Source organism: Symsagittifera roscoffensis, chromosome 9 (genome assembly GCF_963678635.1).
Source record: "Symsagittifera roscoffensis chromosome 9, txSymRosc1.1, whole genome shotgun sequence".
NCBI lineage: Eukaryota > Metazoa > Xenacoelomorpha > Acoela > Convolutidae > Symsagittifera > Symsagittifera roscoffensis.
The window spans coordinates 41,827,667-41,844,208 of record NC_087070.1 but is presented as its reverse complement, the minus strand read 5'-3'; the positions used below and the strand labels follow the sequence as shown (position 1 = coordinate 41,844,208).

The 16,542-nt window shown below is 34.0% G+C and overlaps 1 protein-coding gene across 7 annotated transcripts in view; it reads left to right on the top strand.

The window, feature by feature from the left end:
- The window catches only part of LOC134853887 (protein phosphatase 3 catalytic subunit alpha-like), a 59,816-nt gene that overhangs the window by 8,266 nt on the left and 35,008 nt on the right, over nt 1-16,542 (top strand). For all 7 annotated transcript variants that reach the window (XM_063869850.1, XM_063869849.1, XM_063869847.1 and 4 more), the window contains exon 5: nt 13,895-14,040. In XM_063869850.1, coding sequence (XP_063725920.1) covers nt 13,895-14,040 — 146 coding nt within the window. The remainder of the gene's footprint in view (nt 1-13,894; nt 14,041-16,542) is intronic.

Here is a 16,542-nt window from a genome sequence, read left to right as displayed (position 1 = left end):
CTTTTCAAGGTAAACACAGTATTACGTTCTTCTCCGCACTTTTTAGGTGGGTTGAATTTTTAACACTCGGTTTTTTCAAATTTCTTTTCTGCTAAATTGGTTGACGTTGTTTGATATGGCTTAGTAGCTTCTTTCTCCGTGGTTTGATAAGCGAAAAAGTTTGTGTACCTCTGAGTGTTATGAGGGGATGAGGTACTTAAGAATTTTTGAATAGTTTTAAATTTTAAAAAGAAATAACGGCTTGAAGAGTTTCTGCTCCGATATTTTCTACTTTGACACCACTTGGTTAATTTTGTTCTGATGCTGATTTTGGATTTGATTGTTTGGGCATGTTTTTTTTTACAACTTTCTTCATTCATTTGATTAGATCTAATTGTTTTGCAATTGGTGCAAAGCTCATTTTCGCCTCTAGGTTAAATTTATAGTACCAACTGCGGAAACAAAATATGAGCAGTTTGGTCAAAACTACAGTTCTGACAGAAAAAGTTGTATTTACGAAAAAGTAGTGCCAATCATAAATCTCATTTGAACTTCAAAGAGCTTCAAAGTGATATATTTTTTTGAAAGCTGAAAAGTTTTCAATATTTTTTTCGGTTTCTTTGTTAATTCATTTTTTCAATCACCTGTTGGCTATAATCTTCAAATTTTGAAAGATAAAAATTGTTCAGAAGAAAGCTCAGCGTCCTTGAGTTCATTGACACTTTTTCAACTCACTATTATTAGGCTGTCGATAAGCAAGGGTGTTGCAACCGTGTACAAGACTTTTTCCCGTGAAAAACTTGGTTCACAGGTGTGTTAAATGGTAATTTTTATAGCAGCTGAATTATTAGCATGATTGAAGTGGATGAACTACACTATCTTACCTTGGGTGAACGTTAAGAGTTGTAAATTAATTTTTATCTGTACCAAAATGTTTCATTGTTTAACCACTGTAGATATATTTTGGGCATGTCCTTCTTTCGATTTGATAGTTTCCGACATAAATTATATAGGCTTAGAAGCCACATTTTGCTTCGTTTTTTTTCCGGCCGGATAGGTTTCGGCATCTTATATTTCTGCTAGGGTGTTTTCGGCTTTCTTACCTGTTGGTAAATGTTCATTCGATTGGTGCTTTTTTCATATTTTTGTCCTTGCAAGTTTTTTTTTGATTGATTTCGAGTTTCGTCAATTTCGACTTTTTTTCAATTTCTTTTTTCGACTTTTTTTTTTCAATTTTCGGCGTGCGGCTTTCTTGTTTTGTATCGGAAGTGCTGCGAAGCTCAGCTTCGCCTCTGTGTTTTGAATTCAATCAACTATCCAGCGCATCTGGCGTAGAGCTAATAAATATGCTGCAGATTCAGACGTTAATGCTTGTGGTTCGAATCCGGCTGGGACTTATTTTTTGCAAAAAAGGATTATTCTCTTTGTCGGTTAATGAGCGTGGTTTTATTACGCACGCAATTTTTATGCTCGCAATTAGCATCGTTGGATTGCTACGTAAGGTTGATTTTGATGCAAATTTAACGTTCAGTTGTCTTGATCGGCGTGTTATTTTGTAAAAAAAAAAAAAATTTTATTGCAGTAAATTCAAAAAGATATGAAGCTGTTGATAGATCCAGCTTTTCTCGACACTCACATTTTCATTAAATTTTTTTTGACTTGGCGGATTTGTTTTCAGTTTCTGTCTGCTGTTTTCGTGTGTAATGTTTGTGTTGTATCGCAACGTTCTGTTCTATGGTTGCTGACTTAAATACTGTTGGTTTAGTTTTCGAATTGTGCATACCACCTTTCCTTCACAATGAATAAAGAACCCGGGGAAACTATATGGGCAGTACGTTTTGGTTGAGTTTCAGATTATGGGCTGTCGGCTTCTCTGCCTAATGTTTCGTTTCCTACGAACGTTTCCTGTTTGATTTTGAAGATCGATAAGACAAGCTCCATATTATTGAATGCTCTAAATCAACCACATAAGGACTTTTTTGAAAGTCTACATAAATTTCAAACCTTTGTTTAAAACGTAGTTCAGGCTTTTTTGTTTTGGTTTCCAGGAAGTCTAAAAGTTGTTCAGGCTTAATTTTTTTTCGCGGTTTGACTTTTGATGTCTTTATCAGTTCTGTTCATTTCCTTAGTTAAAGGGAAAGCAAACTCCGCTATCGATGAGTAAAAGTCTAAAGGTCACGGAAAAACGTTATCGACTTCTAATTTTGAAAACGGAAGTTAATTATCGAATTTCCCAGCAAAATGACTTAAACCTATTGATCCGGGTCTCCACGATCGAACAGCAAAAGTATAAAGGTCACGAAAATGTAATCTTAAGTTTCAAAAGTGGAATTTGATAATCGAATTTTCCAGCAAAATATAATTTTGATCCAGTTTTCTTAAATGGGGTTACTTTTATCATAAAATTGTCAATCGTAAATTGTGCTTGAAACTTGAAGAGCTTTTATTGAAAGAGCTTTAATTACTCAAGCGTAGCATGTGTTATAGTATAAACTCTTTTTTTTTTTCAAACTTAAGTGGCAAATATTTTGAAAGTGTTCAGTATGCTAAGGATATTAATACAGACTCTATTGCAAATAGCACTTTAGCTTTAAGGTGTCATGGATCTGCAGCGTTGAGGTAGGGAAGGAAACCTGCAACAAAATAAGAGGGTTCAAACCTGGGCAGGGTCCGATGTTTTTAATGAACTTTTTCGTATACTAGGTAAAATGCGTCCGCTCTATTATTTAAGGGATGTTAGTTGTTAAATTTCTTTTTTTTAACTGATTGATACTGCTAATGCGTCTTAATTGGCTTGCGTCACTTAGCAATTAGGTTGATTTATAATTGGCGTGCGTCGCTTAAGAAAATTTGTAAACTCAAAGTTTTACTCGTTCAGTTTTTCCTAGTAGCGTTATCGGTCATATTTTTGCTTGTGTATGCGATGCAACTTCGCCTCTGGGTATTTTTTTATTGAGAATTTCAACTCAGTTTTTCTTCTGTTTCTTAACGTTCTTTGACTTTAATTTAACGTTAGAAAAAACGTGTGTCGAAAACGTTAGATAATTCTAATCGTTGTATTGCAAAGGTTGGTTGCATCTAGATTTTTCTTATTATCATCTGGAAATGCAAATAAGTATTTTATGATCGTAAGTTTTTAGAATTTCTGGAAAAAAAATAATTTGCTCTTAACACGGAATCCAAAAGTTGATACCGAAAGTTATTGAGCGAGAGTCATTCTTTTGGCGTTACCTGGAACGGAAAATACATGGCCGAAATGATGAAATTATTTTCTGTCCATCTCAAATTGGTGTTACAGAAGCTTCATGTAGTTCGTTGTGTTCGAGTGAGCTGAAAATAACCAAGTTTCGCTCAAGTTGTTTATTTATTCAGTGCAAATGAGAAGTTGTAATTATGTATATAAATGTCAGACCAGGCAAGGGTGCATTGCATAGTATCTTTTAGCTTGAACAACAAACGGCTCTTTTTGCTAGATGTTTATCGTTTTTATTATTATTTCTTTTTTTTTTGGCTACTGTGTTACCTCTTATTTTATACCATCTCGGCACAAACAACACAAGATACACCAGCGCAGCATCATGCAGTTGATCAATAATTTGTGACGCAAGCAACTTATAGCTGAAGGAACGTTAGATGGAACAATAAATGATGCGTTCATAGAGCATAACGTGTCTTCAAGTCGAATAGCTGCAGTGTCTTGCCCATTGTCAGGAAAAATGAGCAAACAATTGTATTTTTTTAAATTTGGGAATCATTTTTGACTGTTTTAATAATATTGCAAATTTGAGCTCTCATTACACAAGCAATTACTTGCGTTATTTATATTTTCTTAATAGCGGGCTAGTAGTGTGGAAATGTAGATGGATAGTTGTTGTTTGTACGGAGAAAAAAGAATGTTCATTTTTGTTTAGATGCCTTGTTCCTTTTCACCTGACCGTTCATTAAGCTCTTCATTATTGGGATTGAAAAAGTTGTCAGTATTTTGCAACGTGGAAAAGCGAAAAGTGCAGTATAATGAATGAATGAATGAATAAATGAATGGATGGATGGTAGAAATACAGGTCTGCTGTGTTTGGAAAAGTGAAGTTATTAGTTGTGGAGGGGGTTTTAGGATAGGCTTTTGTCGGCTAAACATATGGGCCCGTGGGAATATGCAGTTATACATGCCTTGCCTCTGCTTGCCAAAAGCGCAGTAACTCAGCCTTGCTTTACTGCTAAGAAGATACTTTGTTTATCGTGATGAAATGATGCTTTTGAGAAAGTAGAATTAATGCAACATTTAAGCGTCCTGTAAAAAACGGCTGCTATTTTGCACATGGGATATGCATGCACTGAAATCACTTGGTACCTGTGTGGAAAAATATGGGGAAAGAAGTAGGAGAAAATTATGAATTTGAGTAGGTTAAAACTGAAACATGTTTGATCATTTTCCGCGCATTTATTTTAATTCTCGGCAGCTCATCCTTTTCAGCTAAGATGAAAATGGGACAGGTTGAAATTTAAATCAAGTGAAAAATGCAAATGTTACAGAGACTAATTGTGTTTGAGTATCTCGAACTACTTGATTGCATGTCATTGAGGGTTAAGTACGAAATGTGCATTTGCTGCTCTAAATTATGCTGGCAAATCGTTTTTGTTTTCCTTGGAATTTAACGACAATAGTTCAAGTTTCGGTGCAATTTTTTTCAATAATGATCCGTAGCTTAGTTTAGGTCGTGTTTTAGAAAAGAGGTTTTGACCTTATCTTGTTTCGCGCAAATAGAATTGCATTTGTATGCTGTTGATTACTTAGATTAATGTTTTAATTCAATTTTCTTTAATAATACGGTTAATGTTGAACGAATCTAATCTCAGCTGCTATACTCAAAAATAGCTTATGAAAAATCCATATTTTCTACCCCCTAAATAGCTATACTCGGTGTGAAAAGAAACTTGTGTTTTATACGACAAGAAGAGTAGGCTAAGTTAGCTTTTCTGCAACACAACCTAAAACCTAAAACTTCGTGAAATTTGATCTTTCTTTTATTACGCTTTTTTTCCAGGAAAAACCTTAATTTGAATTTGATCAGGGTTAATTTATGTTTGGCTTTCCTTGGCATTTTAAAATCACATTCTAATTAAATTGAACAATTGTGGAAATAGCAATCAAAGTGGAAATGGAGCGAATAATGGAGTTTGATCAAAGAAGGTGGATGTAATTTTTCCAAGTAACTTGTAGTTAAATCCAGAAAGGGACCACCTCATGAAAGATTGGAAAGGTCTTTATTTGAAAATTTTCAGTAATTAAATCATTTTTTCATACTCTTTGAGGTCAATGGTATTTAAAATTTATTATTAACTCTAATTTATACACAAGCAGGCTTGCTTGTGTAATATTACACTGTCAGTCATTTTTTATTCGAGTTTGCATATTTCAACGCAGTCTTTGAGCATTCGAATATTGTGGGACGAAAAGTTACGAATATTGAGGAACGTTTTTTAGTTTTTTGGAGATAGCATCTTTTTATGCAATAACGCGAATAGCAGATTTGCAAGGCTTCTTTATCTTATTTTGTGAATATATATAAATTAATATAAAAATGTTTTTTTTTCGGATGGTTGATTGTCGGCTTTGTTCCCTTGGGTAAGTTTCCATGGAGTCATATATTTTTTCGTTGTGCATTTTCTAGCCAACATAAAAAGAACATCAATAGTTTGAAGCTGTTATGAAACTGATGGAATGCGATTTTTACAAAAAAAACTTGCGTATTTTTGTATGATCTTCTTTTTCATCGCCTTCAAATGGTGAAATCCACTGATTCTTTTAACAATTATCGTTGTAATGCAACTGTAAGGCTTCTTGTGTTAAAGAACTATATCTGTATTTAAAAAGGATAGCCGTTTACTGTGCAAATAGCACAGAATGTTCCGATCATAGTCTTAATCAAAATATATCCAGCTGCACATTAAGGTTAATAGATAGTTCATTGTTTTTGATTTTTTCCTAAATTAGGAAAAGTTGAGAGATAACAAAGAGAATTTAGGAAAAGTTGCTCTTTTGTTGATAGTTTATTTATAGTTTATAAACCAAACATGGGTAGATTCTTATTAGAAATGAGTTTCTGTTATCTATCCTCTACATTTTGTGTATGTGTTTATTTTGATTGAGTTACAAAATTTTTTTTTCAAATTATTGTTTTTTTCTGTGTGCCCAAGTAATTTTTGCTGTTAGTTTTTGTTGGGAAATTTGGAACAACATAAGTCGGTGTCACTTATGCTGTCAAAAAATGATTAATCAGTTTGATGTTGAAACTATTTATCCTCGGGAAAGTACCGATAAACCAGCTTTTCAGTTAGAGAACCGCTGTTGTTCCTGTATATTAATTACATCCTCTTTTGTTTTTTTTCGGGCTTGGTGATGTTGCCTCGCTCACAAGCAAAAAGTACCGTGGTTTTGTTTTTTGAAAGAAAGACAAACTCCACTACCGAATAGCGAAAGTGTAAAGGTTACGAAAAACGTGATCGACTTCTGGTTTTGAAAGTGATTTAATTGTTAAGATTTCCCAGCGGAATAAAATCTTAGTCTAGTGATCCAGTTTCTATCAAATTGAGTTAATTTTATCAGAAAAGTGTCAATCTTAAATTGTTCGTGAAATTCAAAGAGTGTTCATATTTTTTTTACTTTGAAATTCTTAAGTTGAAGTTTCTTTAAAAAAAATAGTTTTGTTTGTTTCCTTTCGCTCATTGACTCTTTTGCAACTGTCTGTTGTCTGTTTTTATATATAAAATTGTATTAATTCGGCTCCATTGTCATTGGATGTAACCGGGTTTTCTTTTGTTGATGCTTTTGATCTAGCAATTTTGGAAGATAGAAGCGACTAAACTGTTGAAATGATGGATTAGGTTCCTGTTGGTGTTTTCTATGTAAGTTAATGCGAGCCTACTACTCCGTGACCCTGCACCTAATGCCAAGTGGCCATCTGTTTTTGTGCTTGACTATGACCGTGTTGTACCAATTGGAAGATTAAAGTGAAGCTTTAACGACAGTCGAATGGATTTATTGTAAGCCCCTCTTCCCTGTTTATTGAGACTGTTTGCAAGCACTACAAAGAGACCAATTGGCAAAAAGTGTAACTCCGTGTCCTTTTTCTCAGTACTCTTTTTTATCCCACCCGCGAAGTGAAGCGAAAACTACAAAAGGGAGAAGACGCAATTGAAATTGAAGTGCATTCTATCGCACATATATTTGAAAAAAGTGTCTACAGCATCTCGTTCAAAATTTGATGTAACAAAGACTTTAACCTAAAAGAGGGCACCAATGGTAAAAGAGTTTTTTTTCTGTCAGATAGCATAGAGCTTCAAGCTATTGATCCAAAACACTTGCTTGAAATTAAATGTGTTGAAACAAGAAGTTTGAAAATAACAACACCTGTCAGGTTGTAACTTGTTTTAAAAAATTATAGTAGCATTTGACAGACTTTTTCGTTTCTGCTGTTTCTGACATCGATCAAATGGTCAATTTAAGTTAGTTGAGTGTTGACCAGAAGTAAATCACCGCTATTTGGTCAAGCCAGCAACACAGCAGCCTACTATACCACAACTGGAGTGCAAAGAAAAGAAAGACCTCCTCCTATTCGAATGGAATCTATTCTGTCTATGCTATAAAAGAGACATGCTGTATTGCATTGCATTCTGTCCCTCCTCCTTTTCCCCATTTTTATATTCATAGAAGGCAGAGATGATGGAAAGAAGCTGGGAAATGAGTTTCTAATTTAAGTCAGAACATGTAAACACTACTTCACTGAAATGTTATACACTTAAGCAGGGGCGGATTTGAGAAGAGGGCGCCCCTAACCCTTCCCAAAAAACAGGGTGTTTTGGTGAAAACTTTCCAAACAGTGTTCAAAAATAACAAAAATGACTTGAAACAAATGCCTGCGGCGCAGAAAATTTTGTTAAATAAGGTCTTCTGGGATCACTCTTGAAAATCAATTTAGTCGTCGGTTCTGGGTGCCTCTCGTTTGATGTGATGTTTGTTTCTCTAGTATGACAAATTGTCATAACCATAACTGCGTGTTCTTAATTCGATAAAGGTCTTGGTACCAAAAACTACAGAATTAGGGGAAAAATATAGAATTATTATGCTTCTTTTGACCAAATTATTGATGATGAAAGGACTGAGGTAATTTTTGATGTTGTTTCCACTTGCGAGAGCAAGTGACTTGTAATCGGCAACTAGACTTTTTTCCGTACACGACTTTTCAAACAGTTTTTGCTCGTGAAAGTTGAACTAACTGCATGCATTTTTACTGACTGCATGCATTTTTTACAACGTACAAGCTGACATCCTTTAGTTAAACTACCTCCCAGATCATTTTCGGCAGTATTTGTTTTTTCAAGTGTATTTAGTCCAGACTCGCATGTAGGCGTATTTCAGACTCTCATATAGATCGGGTTTCTTTTCCGTTTTTTTTCTTCAGGAAAAGCCTTAAAATTTGTTCAGGCTCTTATTTTCTTTAACTCTTTTGATTTCTTTCTAATATCAGTTCGTTTCCTTTGTTAAAAGGAAAGCAAACTCCACTATCGAATAGCAAAAGTGTATAGGTCACAAAAAACTTGATTGTTTTCTTAATTCGAAAATGGATTTAAATGTTCAGATTTCCCAGCGAAATAAAAACTTTAATAATTGATTCAGTTTGCTCAAATTTGGTCAGTTTTATCAAAAAAAGTGCCAATCATAAAGTATTCTAGAAATTCAAAGAGTTTTAAGGACATATATTTGTTTGTTGAAATTCAAATTTCAGTTAGTTCTTTGTAAAAGGAAGTCAAACTCAAGTATCGAATAGTTAAAGTAAGTGTCCATGTCACGAAAAACGTGATCGACTTTTAGTTTTAAAGATGACTTTAATTTTCAGATAAGCTGCTTATTGATCCAGTTTTCTCAAGATGGGTTAATTGTTTCAAAAAGTGACAATCAAATTGTCAATTTGTTCTAGAAATCCAAAGATTCAAAGAGCTTAAGGTTATCTTGTTTTTGCTTTGAAATTCGAAAATTGAGATTTAGAAAAAAACAAGTCATTTGTGTTCATTGACCATTTTCCAACTGTCTCTTGGCTATGTTTTCGAATGTGTGGTTTTTGTCCTTATTTCTGTTTGCTCCTTTTCCGTTTTTTCTTCCAAATGCTTTTTCTCTTATGTGGTACGCTTTTCAAGCAGATTCTTTCTATTGCCTGGATTTTTTCGAAGTGTTTTTTCTACAATCGAAAGTTGTTCCGTAGTTAGTAAATTCCTTATTTTGAATAATATATTTTTTGCAATTTTGTTTGGTTAAATGGGATCAGCAAATGTTTTATTAGCTTATAATGCGTAGATTCAAGGGTTTTTTTTAAATGCTTTCGTGTTTTTCAGGAGGTATGGGCTGTAAATAGCTTTGAATTTTTTAAGACAACAGTTTCGTTTTCGGCTGAACGATAGTCGACCATATTTTTGCCACCAAAGTTGCCCCTCAGTCATTGATTCTCAATGCTTAAGGCTGTTTTTGAACATCATCCGAGACAAAGGTAAGACTTTTTTTTGACATATTTCAAGTAATTTTTTCAGCTTTATTTTTGAAAGTCGATTTTTCTTCTGAACAATATCGTGTAATGCAATATTTTGATTGTATAGCAAAATTCGCGAAGCCCCGCGTCAACTCTCTTTGAATTTTTGATTCAAACAGTTATCACTTAATTAATATTCGTTCTATAGTTTGCAGTTTTTTAAAAATATTTCTTGTTCGGTTAAACGGGTTTGCTGATATTAAATCGGATTAGTCAATTTATGATGCATAGTTCTAAGGCTATTTTAATGCTTCGGCCTGTTTAAGTATGGATGGGTCATAAAAATTTTTGATTGTTACACATGCGGAGCGTGTATGGTATTTTTGCGGCAACCACATTTTTTCAACTCAAGTCGCAGATCATTTCGTGGCATTTTTTGCTAGATTTTATTTGGTTAACTACTGCTTCATAGCATTTAGTATCTGTGACAGGTTTGTTGCTGGTTATTTCCCTGTGTGCGTAGATTTTCAGCTTGTTTCCACCGGGCTTTTTACGACTTTCGGAAATTTCAGTAGGAGGGAATTTTGACGTCTTTTTTTTCTGCATTATTTTCTTTTTCTCGGAAACTACCATGACAAATCTATTAAGAAATTTATCAGAAGCACTTGTTTTAGGTTTATCCCCTGCATAAGTTACTATGCCCTGATTTGGTAGAAAAAGTTTCGGCCTTATTCAATGTCCAAAGTTTAACATTTTGACCGTTTTTGGAGTCTTTTTTCCTTTTTTCAAAAAGTTTCTGCCGAATCTGAGGTCAAAGTATTAATTGAAAGAAAATAACTACCGTCTTCGCTACACAACTGATTTCGTCCTTATTTTTTTCATCAAAAAATAATCGTCTTCAAATAATCTTCGTATTGTGCTTGTTTTCTGGAAGCTTTGTGACTTGTTAACTTTTTGTTCGGCCCAATTTCGCCACAGTTTCCGTTCGCTATTTGGTTCTCAATGTTTATTAAATTCGTTCATAAACATCATACGAGGAATGCAATTTTTTATTTAATCAAAATGAACATCATCCGAGGTATGATTTTTTTTGCAGATAAAGTTCTTCCGACTTTTCAACTATTTTTTTCAGCTTAATTTTTTTCTATTCTATATCTTGTAATGCAATGTTTTCAATTGTGTCGCAAGTGTTGCGAAATTTTGATTCGCTTCTGTATTTAATTTTGCTCTCGATACCTTTGGTCCAAAATTATTTTCTTAGTGACGCTCCATTATCTCTGCCAACAAACCCGGAGTTGGCGAAAAAAGCAGTTTTTTAAAGTTAATTTAAACAACTTTTTAAGCAAGTTGGTTATTGAGGTTTTGTGTTTTTTTTAGGTGTGATCGGTTTTCAAGTGAAATAGTACTTATGAATGTCGATTGTTTTTTCAGTGTTGGTTAAGGAAGTGAATTTTTCCAGATCTTGCTTGTTTTTTTTTTCACTAAAGTGTCTTTGAACTTGTATAATTTGTTTTACGAAATAAGAGCGATTTGACTTTTGATTCTAGTTAGTTTGTACGCTTGCAATTTGCAAATATTGTCAAATCGGAATATTTACTTTTTTTCAGGTTCTCAACTAGTTTCACTAAATTATTTGAAACCTAGGTGTTAATTAAGTCAGAAATATGGAGTAAATCCACACATGAAAGGCAATTGAGTGCGAAAACAAAGTTCTGTTGTTCAAATCCGGCCATGACCAGTTTTTTGTATACGAAAAGTTTTCGTGTGACAAAATGTGCAACTGAGTTTCGTTTGCTTATATTTTCTCCGCCTGTTGCCACAGCAAGGAAATTGCTTATGGTTTAAGCTTTTCTTAGTATAAATATATTTTTTTCTTATATATTCCGGTAATGAGCAAGTTGTTGCTTTCTAAACAACGTTGCTGAAAATTTCCATGATCTTTAGTTTTTCGTATATTTAAAAAATTGCAGCTTTTTTGTTTTTCAAGAGCCGTTCAGGCTCTTATTTAAATTATGATTCTTTCGTTTTTTCTGTTCATTTCCTTGGTTAAAAGGAATGCAAGCTCCATTATCGAGCAGCAAAAGAGTAAAGGTCACGCAAATCGTTATCGACGTCTAATTTTGAAAATGGAATATAATTATCAGATTTTCCTGCGAATAAAAAAAATTACAAATCGATCCATTTTTTTCAACGCGTTCATTTCATCGAAGAAGCCAACAAAAAAATAGATTTAGAAATTCAAAGAGCTTAAAATGAGAATTCGAATTGAAAATTAAAGCAAATTTTTATCATGGTTGTAGATATATACTCTTTCAGTTTTTAAGAGTCGATTATTGTAGTTCAGGCTCTTATTTAGGTGGTGATGATTTCTTGTATTTTTTGTTCAGGAAAAGGCTTAGAATTTGTTCATGTTCAAATTATTTTTTCGCTGTTTGACTTTTGGTTTCGTTTCAATTTCGTTCGTTTCCTTTGTTGAAAGGAAGGCAAACTCCACTATCGAAGAGGGAAAGTAACAAGGTCACAAAAAACGTGATCGACTTCTAGTTTAAAGATGATGTTAATTTTCAAATTTAGCTACTTATTGATTCAGATTTCTCAAAATAGGTTTATTATCAAAAAACTGTCGATCAAATCGGCAATTTGTTCTACAAGTTCAAAGATTCAAAGAGCTTTAAGGGTATCTATTTTTTTTGAAATTAGAAAGTTCCGATTTTTCCGAAAAAAAAACAGGCAGTATTTTTTCCTGTTTACTGGCGTTCATGGACTCTTTTTCAACCGTCCGTTGGCTATGTTTTCGATCTACAGGTATGTTTGGCTAGAAGGGTGTCTGCTTGTCTTATATTGGCTTAGTTGCTTGCCTATTGGGTCGTTTTCAGTGCGAATTGTTATTTCATGGTAATACACTTTAATTCTAAAATAGGTTTGATTCAAACTTTATAGTGTCTACCTTAAAATTGTCGGCTTAGTTACAGCTCGTAAGTTCAAGCCAAAAATAAGTTTAACGGCTTGGCTTATTATGATTTCTTATAAATCTTTTCGATTTTATACGACTTAGTTCATTTACCATGAACTTAGTCGTAAGATTACCAGATGCTCGTTGATGGTCAGTCAGTCCAGCAAAGTTAATTGTCTGTATATTGGTCTCTTCTCGCCTATTAATGCAACGCTATTTTAACTGTCGTCAACCCGGGTCTCTTTTGAAAGCTTCCGTTCTCTGGTTTGCAAGGAGTTGAGACTATTTTTAGTTAATTTGGTAATGGGGTGCACTACAATGCCACTGATAGTGTATGCCATTGATTGTTAGCTCGAGGCTCCAATGAAGTTCTTTTCATGTTGAGAGGAGGCCTCATTTCTCTGCTGCTGTCTTGAGTATTTGCACAGTGCTCGAGGGAATAGAGCAAGATCAAATGTGGGGAGATGTTTTTAAAGGATAACTAGAAGAAAGTCAAGTCAGGCTGTGGCTATCTCAATCATGACTGGGACTGGTGATGAAATAAATGATGCTCCTCTATGAAATAATCCTGTGAACTGAGATAGGTGTTCAGTGCTAACTCCTTAATGCAGTATACAAAGAGTAAATCTCATAGAGGTCATTAGTATTCAATCTAAACACATGGCCGACTATTAAGATGATAAATGTCACATGGCCGACTATTAAGATGATAAATGTCAACTTTGATAAAGTCTTTCATGTTTCTTTTCATTGACGTATTCGTGCTTTTCCCAATAGCAATGCGCTTTTGCTGCTAATAACTTGAGCACTGGGAAAGTTTACTGGAGAGAATGATAATATGAATAAATTTGTTTCAAGTTGTGCAATAATCCAACAATAAAGAAAACTTATGATTGAAAGAGCACCAACTTGAGCAATCGCAGAAGGTAAAAACAGAACAAGTAATTTAAGCTTTTTCAGCTGTTTCGAGCTGTTTCAATTCCAAATTTTTTATTCATGGGTGGAGGAATCCTCTATGGCAACAGCGGGTTTGAAATCGTTTTGTAGGTTAACGAGTTTGACGTCCAAACTCTCCTCCATAACGACCCTAGAAACTCTTTAGGTTCTTTGTAATATTATGATCACCAATTTGCGGGTTTTTTTTTGTCGCGTGCTCTCCCCAACCCCCTCTCCTCCCTCTCGCTATTAAAATTTTAATGGTGAAGGTTTTTTGAAACAAATTTGAATGGGTGAAATAATTGAATTGTACAAACGGGCTAAAATTGTAAGACGGGGTGTTCCCCTCCCTTTAACTGGTATTGTTTTTATTAAGTCAATGAACAATTCGAAATTAATGCCTAATTAGTCTCGCAACTGAAGCATCAAATCAAATTGTACCGTTTTGAAGTTGCTAATAACTACTAACCGTATGAAGCAACCGTAGTTCTAATAAACTTTTTTCTAGGTAAAATCAAATTCACAGAGGCTGTCTATGACGCGTGTATGGAGGCGTTTGACTGTTTACCTCTATCAGCTTTGATGAACGGCCAGTTCCTGTGCGTGCATGGAGGCTTATCACCAGAAATCCACACCCTCGACGATATCAGAAAGGTAAGAGATCCAAGTTCTCATTACTACTAAGCTAATATATCATTCGAAGGTAGATACTGTGCTAATACTGTAGTCGCTGATTTTAGTAGTTTGCATATCGGATAGTTTTTAAGAGTAATTAATGCAGTGAAAGACTTATACAAGTCTTGGTGATTTTTTTTTGTTTTTTATTTAGGGAAAAAACCTTAAAATGCTCTAAAAACTACAGATATGCATTCATAAATATTAGTGCATTTATGAATGCTTTAGGTATATTTGCACTTTTTGAGTTCAATTGAATTTCATCTGCTGAAAGTTACGTAAATAGCACTCTCCAAATACGAACGTGGAAATGGCGCGAAAAAGCGTGAACAATTTAGTTTCGAAAGTGGAATTTATTTTTTAGGTTTCCAGTGGAATAAAAACTTTGCCTATTGATCCAGTTTTCTCAAATTCGGTCAATATTATCAAAAAAGCGCCATCTTAAATTGTTCTAGAAATTCAGAGCTTAAAGGGCATCTATTTTTTTCTTTGAAATTCGAAAGTTATGATTTTTGAGCAAAGTCAGTGTTTTTTGTTTACTTGGGTTCATTTCTTTTTTCTACCAATCGAAGGAAGTGTGGTTTGGAAGTGCATAGTTACGTCATTAACTTTCAATATATTAGAAGCGAGGTGAACTTTTCATTGACCGATGTTTTCTTTCCCTCTTATTCGCCAGTAATTTTAACAACTTAAGTCGCAAATAAAAATGCTCATTATTTGATGGCGACTTTGTATTTATATATGTGGGTAACTTTTGCTCCATGGTTAACGATTGTTCCTGTTTGATAAAAACAATATTTGGTGTTTAATTTTTTGAGACGCTTTTTGAAATTTTTCGATTAAAAAAAATGTTTTTCTCGAACTTCTTGACCGATTTTGAAAAAAAAATGGAGAGACGGGTTTCTCTTCCTGTGTGCCTGGATATTCAGCTCTCGTTTATTTTTACTTCACCGGGCGTTTTACTTGCTTCGAAAATTTCAGTGGGGGATTTTTCTGATTAATATTTCCTCTGAAACTACTATGACAAATCTGAGTGCAAAGGTTCAATCGAAATAGCGTTTTCTGGAGATTTCATCTCAAAAGCTGCTACGCCCTATTGTCGATAGAAAAAGAATTTAAGGAAATGTCCATATTTTGACCCTTTTTTGTATTTTTTTTGCACCTTCGCCTCTGTATCGTGTTTTCTAAAGTAGTATTCACTATTGTTCTGTTGAGCTTCCTACATTGCATTGGAATTGCCTAATATATGATTTGTTCTGAAATAATTTATAAGTGATTGGTAGAAATTGTGTTCACAGCTAATATGTAGATTCGTATCATCATTACAAACTTCTTTATTCAAGAAGTGAGATGAGTTTTTTAAAACTCGTGATGATAATTATTAACAGTTGTTCTACTTTATTTGGTAATTGGAATCTTGATCCCGAGGTTCTGTTTGAATTCTCGCTTATGATGTTTCCTAAAATAGAATTGGTTGATTGTGTGCTGAGCTTTCTTGCTCAACTGAAATCAGTTATGTACATTGAAACGAAATAGTGCATGGTTTAAAGTTTTTAAATTTGAAACCTGCTGAAGGAAATACACTTTTCAGCTGAAAAGCTGTGGAATTGAAACTTCCTTAAAATACGCGATGTCCGAGAAGCGCGCTTTTTCAGAATTCTTACTAATGATGTTTGCTAAATAAATTCTGGCGAATTGTTTGAGTGCTTATTTTTCTTGTTCAAACTAATACAGTAAAATACTATGAAGAAAATCTTTCTTGAATTAGCTATGACCAAGTAGAAGTGCGCTTGGTACCGGTGGGTTGTGGAATTGAACCTTTTTCAAAACGATAGAGCTTCTTGACTTTCGTAAATCGTGGTCCTATTTAATTGACAACTATTTTCGAATTTATTAAATGAAAATCACCCGGATTTGATTGTTTCTAACCAAATATTGGCTAATTGCCTGCTGACCTTTCTTGTAGATAAAATCAGCTATGTATAGCGAGATAACTTAGGGCATGATTTTTAGTTCCTGATATACGTCTTGATTTAAAGTGAACTGTAGGAAGTGCGCTTCGCAGCTGATAAGTTGTGGATTTGAATCTTCCTTAAAATGATAAATGTCCGAGAAACGAGTTAGCTTGATTAACTCGTGGTGATATTTCATTGACAACCATTTTTGAGTTTGTATCATGGAATCTGATCCCGAGATTCTTCATGAGTTTTCGGTAATGGTGTTTCCTTTAGTGTTATTGGCTAATTGTTTGTTGTTTTTTCTTTTTTAACTTAATTAAAATAGCCACAAATTGAAAAGAGCTACTTCAGGAGAGCTATAAAATGATACATGGCTCTCTTGAATTAGTTCTCAGGTCAGCTCTAGGAAGTGCGCTTCGCAGCTGATAAGTTGTGGATTTGAATCTTCCTTAAAATAATTAATGTCCGAGAAACGAGTTGGCTTGATTAACTCGTGGTGATATTTCATTGACAACTTTTTAGA